This window comes from Lagopus muta, chromosome 28 (assembly GCF_023343835.1).
Source record: "Lagopus muta isolate bLagMut1 chromosome 28, bLagMut1 primary, whole genome shotgun sequence".
NCBI lineage: Eukaryota > Metazoa > Chordata > Aves > Galliformes > Phasianidae > Lagopus > Lagopus muta.
In genome coordinates, this window is record NC_064460.1 from 1,648,010 (window position 1) to 1,657,709 (window position 9,700).

General features: G+C 49.7%; 1 protein-coding gene across 2 annotated transcripts; it reads left to right on the forward strand.

The window, feature by feature from the left end:
• Positions 1-1,430: 1,430 nt before the first annotated feature.
• Positions 1,431-5,611, forward strand: BCDIN3D (BCDIN3 domain containing RNA methyltransferase). 2 transcript variants are annotated; one of them, XM_048928521.1, is made up of 2 exons: positions 1,431-1,635; positions 4,686-5,611. In XM_048928521.1, exons 1-2 carry the CDS (start codon positions 1,444-1,446, stop codon positions 5,298-5,300), a joined length of 807 nt encoding a protein of 268 aa, XP_048784478.1. In that variant the 5' UTR covers positions 1,431-1,443; the 3' UTR covers positions 5,301-5,611. The 2 variants fall into 2 exon arrangements, with proteins under 2 accessions (XP_048784478.1, XP_048784479.1); XM_048928522.1 differs by having other exon boundaries at positions 1,621-1,635; positions 4,046-5,611.
• Positions 5,612-9,700: the final 4,089 nt, after the last annotated feature.

Here is a 9,700-nt window from a genome sequence, read left to right on the forward strand (position 1 = left end):
GGCTCTGGTGTGCACCCAGATTCTTGAGTTCCTGGCGCCCTCTGCTCTTCGTGCTGTGATAAAAAAACAACATCACTGCCTAAAATGAATCCTGTGTTCCCTGTCAGCTTTCCCCTCAAACCTCCCCTGTGATGCAGCTGGGGGTCTTCTTCACTCCTTTTTACCAAGGCCTTCATTTTTTCTTGCTGTAAAACCTCCCACTGGCTGCTTGCCTATCAAATCACAGAATTGTTAAGGTTGGAAAAGACTTTTAAGACCATCGAGTTCAACCATCAGCCCATCCCCACCATGCCCACTCATAGGATCACTGAATCACTCAGGTTGGAAAAGACCACTAAGGTCATCCAGTCCAATCACTGAATCAACACCACCATGCCCCCAAACCCTTCTCCCTAATTGCCACATTTTCATGTTTCTTGAGCACCTCTTCAGCCTGCTCTGGTGTGACAGGGCCTGGAAAGTCGTCTTTTAGGTAAAATCTCTACGAATTCCACTTTTCACTCAATTGGATTTGGAAAGATTAGAATAGGATGGCTGTGGCTGTGCACATAGCCAGAGTGTCATTTTCCTTTGGACTAAAGGAGGATGGTGTTGTTCTCTTGTCCCTGCTTGTGGTCCTATCAGGGATGGGAGCAGAATAAACCCCCCATGATTCAGGAGGAAGTAGGCAGTGACCTACTGCTCCATCTGAAGTGTCACACGTCCATGGGGTTGGATGGGATCCACCTGAGGACACTGAGGGAGCTGGCAGAGGCGGCTGCTGATCTGCTATCCACTATTTATCAGCAGTCCTGGTGAACTGGGGAGGTCCCATACAAATGGAGACTTGACAACGTGACGCCCATCTACAAGAAGGGTCAGAAAGAGGATTTGGGGAACTACAGAAGGAAGGTCATGGAGCAGATCATCTTGACTGCGATGAGATGTAGGGACAACTAGGGGATCAGGCTCAGGCAACATGGGTTTGCAAAAGGCAAGTCATTCCTGATCAACCTGGACTCCTTCTATGACCAGGCAACTGGCTGGTGGATGAGAGCAAGGCTATGAATATGGGCTACCTAGACTTTAGAAAGCTTCTTACTCTGTCTCCCACAGGACATCCCGGAGGGGCTGCAGCACATGGCTTGTACAGGTGTACTCTTTTCTGTATAAAATCTGGTCACCGTCCCTGGAGGTGCTCAGAAACCATGGAGAGGTGGCACATGGGGCCATGGTCTGTGGGTATGGTGAGCCGGGCTGGGCTCGGTCTGGATGATCTGGGAAGTCTTTTCCAACCTTCATGATTCTATGATTCTTTTTCTGTCACCCCTACTGCCACGCAGCAAAGCTCCAACCCAATGAGACTCTGCGCATGCGCACATCTCCCTCCCGGAACCTTTTTCTCCCGGAACCTTTCTCCTCTCTCTCTGTTCCCGCCCGGCGAGCGCACAACCACGGGGCAAAATGGAGGCGCCCACGAACGAGGAGGGTCTCGCTTTTGAGCCCGGCGCCGCTCCTTATGGGAACTTCCCCAATTATTCCCGCTTCCATCCGCCCGAGGGCCGCCTCCGCCTCGTACCCGGAGGACTCCTGCGGCAGCTGTTCCCTTCGGACGCCCGCCCGCTGCTGGGGCTCGACGTGGGCTGCAATTCCGGGGTAAGGATACCTCGGGGCGGGGTGGGCCTGGTGGGGCCTCCTGAGGGAAGGGAGGAAAGGCGGGGGACGGACGGACGGACGGGCAAACAAGCAGACGTGGGGGTTACGGAAGAGACTGATGGGAGAGGAGGGTCGGCAATGGGGAGATTGGTATAGGGCTATTGGGGGGGGCAGTGGGAAAGATGTATAGGGAGATGGTGGTGTAGAGTATGGGGGTGGAGAGGAAGACTGAGGGAGGCAGTGATCTGGGACGTTATGGAGCCGTGGGATAAATTAGGGCTGAGAATTATCTGGGGTATTGGAGGGCAGACAGAAGGATTGGGTTAGAGATGGTTTTCTGTGATACAGAGAGCAGTCAGAAAGCTTGGGGGGAACAGTGGGAAGGATTGGGTGAGGGTGGCCTGGAGTACTGGGGGGCAGTAGGAAATAATAAGGGGAGACAGAGGTCTTGAGTATGGGGGTCTGGGAGAAAGACTGGGAGGAGAAGTGATCTGGGGCATTGGGGGGAAAGTGAAAAATTAGAGGGGAGGCAGTGGGCTGGGGTATTGGAGGGCAGTAGAAAAGACTGGGGGAGAGTGGTCTAGGATATGGGAGGCAATGGGGAAGTGTAAGGGGAGACAGTGATGTGGGATGTTTGAGGAGCAGGGGTGAGAGTGGCCTGGGACATTGGAAGACAGTGGGGAAAATTGGGGTGGGGGTACTGGCGGGCAGTGGGAAACATCAATGGGAAGGCAGTGGTCTAGAATATGGGGGGAAGGGGAGAAAGACTGGGGGGGAGCAGTGATCTGGAGCATTAGGGGATGGTGGCAGATTCACGGGAAGACAGTGGCCTCTGGTTTAGGGAGCAATGGGAAGGCTTGGGGGGAACAGTGTGAAAGGTTAGGAGTGGCCTGGAGTACGGGGGGGGGCAGTAGGAGAAAATAGAGGGGAGACAGAGGTCTTGAATATGGGGAGCAGGGGAAAAGGTTAGGGGGAAGCAGAGATCTGGAGCATTAAGAGTCAGTGGGAGAAATTAGGGGTGAGAGTGGTCTGGGGTGCTGACTATTGGGGGACAGCGAAGAAATATTAAGATGGGTAATGGTCTGGGATAATGGGGAGATTGGTGTGGAGTGTTGGGGCAGTGGGGAAGATGAACAGGAAGGCAGTGTTCTGGGGTATAGGAGGACAGGGGAAGATTAGGAGAGTGGGCTAAAGCTCGGGGTAGCTGAGTGAAAAATTAGCAGGGAGACAGTTACCTGGGATATTGGGGTGTAGTGGCAAAGATTGGGAGGGAAGATAATGATCTGGGGCATTGGGAGTAGTGGAGGACATTGGGAGGACATTGGGAGTTTAAGGGGGACAGTGCTCTCAGGTGCTGGGGGACAGTAGAGGAAGTTGGGGGGTCTGGGAAAGCAGTGACTCGTGTTAGTCCAGAAATGGAGGAGATTAGAGGAGGCAGGAGCCTGGGGTAGAGTGGGACAGACTGGGGAAACTGGAGTAATCTGTGATTGGGGGTATGGGAGGAAGGAATGGAGGAGGCACTGCTGTGGAATTCTGGGGAGGAATGGAGCAGACTGAGCAAACAGAGGGGTGTAGTGGCCTGGAGTGGTGAGGGCGGTGGAGAAGGCTGTGGGAACAGTAACCCAGGGAGATGGTGGAGAATGAAACAGCCTGGGAGGGCTGGGGGGTGTGGGGCATCAACCTGGGGTGGGAGTCACAGACCACTGCAGTATGGGAAGCCACCTCCTCAAATCTCCTGTGAGAGAACGGTGAAGGTAAGGGTGGAGCTGCCCATGCCTAAATACTGAGGCTGAGAAGTGGTCTGGAGGCTGTGCTCAGTCTGTCCTCCTTCCCACCAAGTGCTGGACATGTACAGCCCTGAGTTGCTGGGCGTCCTCAGCACCAAAAAGGCAGGGAACCGGCCAGATCTGAAACTGGAAACCATGATCTGGTATGAGTTTAGCAGTAGCACCTCAGTTATTGCTCAGACAGGACTTCAAATCAACATCCTGCTCACGCATTCTTGAAGATTTTTGCAACCAAACTGGTGAATCTCACAGAATTTCCCTTCTCCTGGGAGTCTGTTGTCTTTCTGTTCCTTGTACTGCTTTTATTCTCCTGGCTTTTCCTTGTCGTGCAGCTTTGCTATGTTGTAATTGAGATGCACACTAGTGCAAGGCTTAATATAACTGTTTTTTTTTTTTTTTCCAGATGAAAGTTTTATCTTTGCGTTAACTTAAAAATAATTATTCGGGGTGAAAAGTCATTCTGGCTGAGGATGTGAGTGCTGTTGTTTCTCTGGCTCCTTTCCCCAGCCTCCTGTTAAATGCCTTAGAAGTCTGCACTGACAAAGGACGATTCCAGGTCCTGTTTCAGCTGAACTTGTAGAATAGGTCAGGTAAAAATGTTGTGTGGTTCTTTTGAAATGCAGGCTTGCACCACTAGAGGACACTGCCTGCCTGCTTGTGTGAGCTCAGTGCTGTTACAGTTTCCCTTGCTGTCATTCAGGAGCTTCGTCAGATCTCCTCTAATGAGAAACAAATTTGGTTGCCGCTGAGTGGCGCACCTCTACGAAAGGAAATTCAAAGGAAGCTCAGCTCTCCTTAACTTTGTTATACTGCTGTGTGATGGTCAGGAAATATCTTTTCCTTTAGCAGAAGAGGAAGAAACGTGTTACTTCAAATACAAGCAGCTTAGGTCTTGCCAGGAAGTCCTGAGGTCACCTGGGGAAGCCAGTGAAGTCTTCACCTTGACGACGGTTGGGGACCTTCAGTGTGATTCTTGTTAGTAAAACCCATTCATCTTACTCAGGTTTTCTTCCTGCAAACACCACCTGAGGGGTGATATGGGTTTAGTCCTGTTTCTGACCGCCTCTCTGGTAGTCAGGGATGCTGCAGTGCTTTTCAGTTCAGAAGGGAAGATGTCAGCGAGCTCGTTGTTCTGAACTGCATCGAGAGAAAGCTCTGTGGTGGTGCGTGGACCTTGCTGCTGAGAGTGGGATCCGTGTGCTTGGTGATGTGCTGAGGAAGCAGTGCGGGCCCTGTGAACTCCTGTTGTTTTCCTTTCTGCAGGAGCTGAGTGTGGCTCTGTACCGACATCTGCTCGGCCTTCAGGAGGGCAAAGGCAGTCCAGAGCAGCCTGCAGATGGGAGGGATCTGCACCTTCTGTGCTGTGACATTGATCCGGTGCTCATTGAGAGGGCTCAGCAGAGCAGCCCCTTCCCTAACTCCATATCCTTTGCCAACTTGGACATCATGGACTCCAGCTCCAGAGAGCCTTTTCTCAGCTCCTACCTGAGCCGTTTTGGCCGTTCTACCTTTGACATCAGCTTTTGCATGTCTGTGACCATGTGGATCCACCTGAACCATGGGGACAGGGGCCTGGTGGAGTTCCTGGCCTTCCTGTCCTCTCAGTGCAGGTACTTGCTGATTGAACCCCAGCCCTGGAAGTGCTACAGAGCAGCTGCCCGCCGCCTGCGGAAGCTGGGCAGGAACGACTTCGATCACTTCCGATCTCTTGCCATCAATGGGGATATGGCAGAGAGGATCACGCAGATCTTAACGAGGGACTGCACCATGGAGCTGGTGTGCTGCTTTGGGAGCACCAGCTGGGACAGAAGCCTCTTGCTTTTTAAATCAAATGGCTCGAATCACGAGGGCAGGGAGCCTTCAGAACAGCAGCAGTGACTGGCAAAGGGCTTCTTGTGCTCCTGAGCTTGTAGGGAAGCTACAGAGTCGCATACAGGAATTCCTACATCCCTATCAGGGTCAGACCTTGACCTCCCTGGGGAGTTTGAGGCAACTAATGTCTTTGCTTGTTGTGTTTGGTTTTTTTCCTCTTCACATCTGTAAAATGTGGTGGCAGTTCTGGCCTATCTTGTGGGTTCTGAGGTTGCCGATCCTAGAAAGTGCTCTTGAAATCCAAGCTGCTATTCATGTGATTTCTTACCAAGAATGTTCCTTGGAAGAAGGAAGAACATGCCTTTTTTTTTTTCTTTTGCCCACACAGCTTTTCAAGGAAAGGCAAATCCATTTCTACTGACTCATGTGATGCAGTTTGTTCTGCCTCTTGTTGTGTTTTCTAGATGGAAGGCTTAAGGAAAACACACAGCCTGCTTTACCAGCCATGAATGAGTAAGTTGGATCATTGCAGAATGTGTCTGGTTGGTATCTTGGTCACACAGTGTCCTGTGCACCTTCACAGATGGGATTTGCCTGGTTTGGAGGCTCAGTGGTGTGAACTTTCTTTGGACTGAAGGATTTCCTTGACAGAGCAAGTATTCATTGAAGAGTGTAACGAAGTGGGAGCTCTTTGTAACAGTATCCTTAAAATAAAATAAAAGTAATTTAATTTTATCAGTAAACATTTCAGTTTTTGTAGGTTTTTTTTTTTTTCCTTTTTAAATCTATTTTTTCAGGCAGTTTTCGTAGGCTCTGGTAGCTGAGTGAACATTTTCATTTATTCTTAGGTCTGAGTGCCACTTTGGTAAGCCTGAAGCTTGAATGCTGTCTGTGACTAAGGTTAAAATATCACAATATCTGGGTTGTTTCTTATTGTTCAGTAAGGTCTGGGAAGAAAGAAGGAAAAACAAGGGTAAAGTGTCTTTACTTTACTTTGCTTAATCTCCCTACTGGCTTTAGTTCATATGTGATTAGTGGGTTTGCTAGCTTTTACAGTCAGCAGGAGTCATGCTTGCAGGGTGTTCAAGCAGATGAACAGCTTGTATGAGTAAGCTGTGACACACTGGAATAGATAAGCGATGACTCCTCCAAAGCTCTGAGTTCTGCAGCTCCTTTACTGTGCAGTGAGGGAAGCCCAGGTGTGTGCCCAAAGGGAATCTCCTCCAGGAGGTGCTCTTGTCTAGCACTTCTTGTGCATGAGCAGGCTGTTTTAGTTGATGTTGTGGCTGGGACTTCCTGGTTGTTTGCTGAGGCAGTGGCAGGAAATCAGAAAGTTTTAGTTTCCTTTGTAATGAGCTCAGATTAAAGAGTGAAGGGGGTGTGTGCTCTGCTGGGCTGCCCTGGGCTTGTGGTTGAGGAGCTGCTGGGACCCGTGGATAGATCTGTGAGAGTGAAAAAAGGGTGGTTATGGGGGTGAGTGTGTTTGTATGGACTGAAAGGGGTCACAGAAAGAGGAGCTCTCAGAGTCTGCTTTCTCAGCTGCAAACCAAGGTGTCAGCCCCAGTGATAGCTGTTAGTTTTGTTACAGAAGGCTTTAAAATCAGGGCTGTTTCCCTTATCCTTGTGGGAGAGCGCAAGCAAAACTTCATCCTGCATTTTCTTAAGGGTTCACCCAAGTGCCCAATCTCTCTCTCTCTTTCAGGTTGTAAATGAATCCCACTTATCTCTTTGATAACGAAGCACCTATGACCTCGGCCGCAATCTATGGGTGAGCTGCAATGACTCAGGGGTGGTGGCTGAGCCACTGCTGTTCCCTGCACTGTGCAGCTGGTGGCACTGGAGTATCGTGCAGCCTACAGCTGTTGGGTTGTGTCAACATTCCTTGTTGTTCTCTTTGAAATATTTGAAAATGTCTGTTGTAAAGGGGTGAGCAGGGTTTTCTGCCTTTCAGTTCTGCGTGGGAATTTGCACAGCTGTCTGAAAAGCTTAATAAATCGTTGCTAGGAAGGTAAACAACCCAAAGAATTACAGGAGACCTTCCCTGCACCCACCTGGAATGGCATTCCTCTTCAAAGAGGGCCTGTTTTATGTTCTTTCTGCGCTGATAGTATCTGCCTGGGTGATTCCTTTGGTCTGCTCATTGTTGAAAGATTCTGTTTTCTTATTTCCTCATTTCTTTCTTTTGCAGCCTTTATGTGCTGGCTGCGTGCAGACCTGCAAACCAGCCCAGTGTGTATGTAACAGTACGGTGACTTCTTATCTGTCTCAAGTCTGGACTTCTAAATTGCTAATATCAATATATCCCACTCAGAAATGGCTCAGCTCCAAAACTACTCTGACTTTGGCACAGCAGCGTGTTTTGTTTCTCTTCCTTTGGATATTGCCACAAACACAGCTTAAATTAACGTCAACATAAATCCCTGTGTGGTTCTTGAGATACCAGGTGGAATGGAATGAAGTCAGTCCTTTAGCAGACAGTGTTAAAATAATAAGAATCTCCTTTCTTTCCAGCTCGCTGCTTTTGTTCTCCAGGAAGGTGTCATGAGATGAGACAGCTGGGAGCCCAGCTCCATGACACAGCAACAGAAGAAAGCCTGTGGATCTCATCTGCTGTGCTTATGTGAGGCTCTGGAGAATATTTCTTTTATATACTCTGTGCTCTTTCAATTTTGCAACGTGGTTAAGAGGTATTCACAGGTCTCCTGGTGGCAGGAGATAAGGAAAGTAAAGGTGGGGGTTAAGACTGACACCTGTTCTCTCGCTGTGCAGAGCTGGGTGGTCATTGTTCTTCGTGAGCTGGGGAGGCAGAGTGATGTCCCTGCTTGTTTGAGGACACCTGTGTAATGATGAGGGATGGCAAAGCTGGTGCAGAAGCCTCTGTGCTCATCTTTGCAATACAGGGATGGTGCTGTTGCTAAAACAAAGGAAATGGGAGCGTGCTCACACTACTCTGCTGCCTGTGCTGACCTTCTTTGCCATCCTGGTCCACTCATTTTGTGTCATGTTTTTCTCCTGCATGTTGGAAGGGTAGTAAGGAAGTCCTGCTTGCTCCCTCCATCTCCACGGCTCCACAGTTGTCTGCAGGAGCCTACAGAATTCACAGCAAGGTGCTGCCCTGTTCCACCCAGCACCAAACTGGGAGTTCCCATGCGAGTGCCTCGTTGAGTTCTCAGGCTCTGTGGTTTGTTGCTGGGCCCCGTCAGACCTTGCCTCAGTTTTTCCATCCATGAAAGGAGTTTGGCATCCACCCACCATCGTGGAGATTTCTGATGTGGAATACGGGCTGGATGTTTGCGCAGCACTTTTGAGGATGAAAAAGTCCTGATGAGCTGAGCTGTATCATCAGCTGTGAGCTATGCCATTGTACATAATGATCACTGCAGCCGCTTCAGATATTAATTAGGTGCTGTACCTTCAAAGTGTTCTGACTAATTAAGTCTCACACCACTGCTGTGTAGCGAGTTGTGTGTAATTATCCTCCTTCCTTGGGTAGAAAAATCTAGACCGAATAGCTAAAGCTGAGCAAGTCACTATTGAAGCTGGGGCTGAGTTCCAATTTCTGGGTGATTCTGCTGTGGTTTCCAGCCTTTGTAGGAAGTAAATTAAATTGAGTTGATGAGAAATCCCTTTTTTTTTTTTTCCTTCTGTTTTTTTTAATTAACTTTTTCATTTTAACTCTTACGCTAAGGAGCAGTTCTCTGTCTCTTAGGGTCTTGGACTGGATGAGAGCAAGGAATGCACTGAGTGGGGAAGAATGTAGTGTGCAAACATGGTGCAACAGCGGCCGCTTTATCAGTTTAACATTAACAGCTGCCGGATCAAACGAGTGCTGTAAACTCCTGTCTCCCTGCTGTCTGCCTCCATTCCTGCACACGCACACACTGACAGCCTTGCAAGCGCTGGTTTGTTGGCCTTTCTCACTCCACTTTCCCCAGAATGTCTGAGCAGCTCAGGAGCGGAGGAATCAAGCTTAGGAACTGAGGGTTGGCAGCAGTGTGTCTGCTCCCATAAGCAGCTTCCTCTAGCTGGAAACCCGGCAGCTTGCCACTACAAGCGTGTATGTTAGGAGCTGCAGATTTTCGGATTTCCTTTGCTCAGCTGAGGGCACGTTTGTTCTTGTTCTTCCTGGAACTTTGCAGCCTGTGAATTAAAGGAGAAAAGTGAGAGGTGTCAGCCCCGTGAAGTATGGGCATCTGTTCCTGGCGCGCTGGGGACCTGAAAGAAGAACAGCTATGCATCAAACACACGATGCCTGTTCTGTACCGGGTGTGAGCCAGTCCTCTTGCACAGTTCTGGTTTGTCAGGTTAGCTGGTGGGGTGAAGAACCTGATCCCCTTCCTCAGTGCTGGGGGGGGGGGCTTATGGGAGAGGGCTTCCCTTGTCTTCGCTCCAGACTTGTGCTGAAGGCTGTCCTGTTTGGCCAAGTTACAAATGAGAGCACTGGGTATGTCAGAGCAAGCCAGAGG

Coding starts and splice junctions, on each gene's coding strand:
- BCDIN3D (XM_048928521.1), top strand. CDS start 1,444: ATGGAGGCGCCCACGAACGAGGAGGGTCTCGCTTTTGAGCCCGGCGCC. Junction 1,636..4,685: donor ACGTGGGCTGCAATTCCGGG/GTAAGGATACCT, acceptor TCCTTTCTGCAG/GAGCTGAGTGTGGCTCTGTA.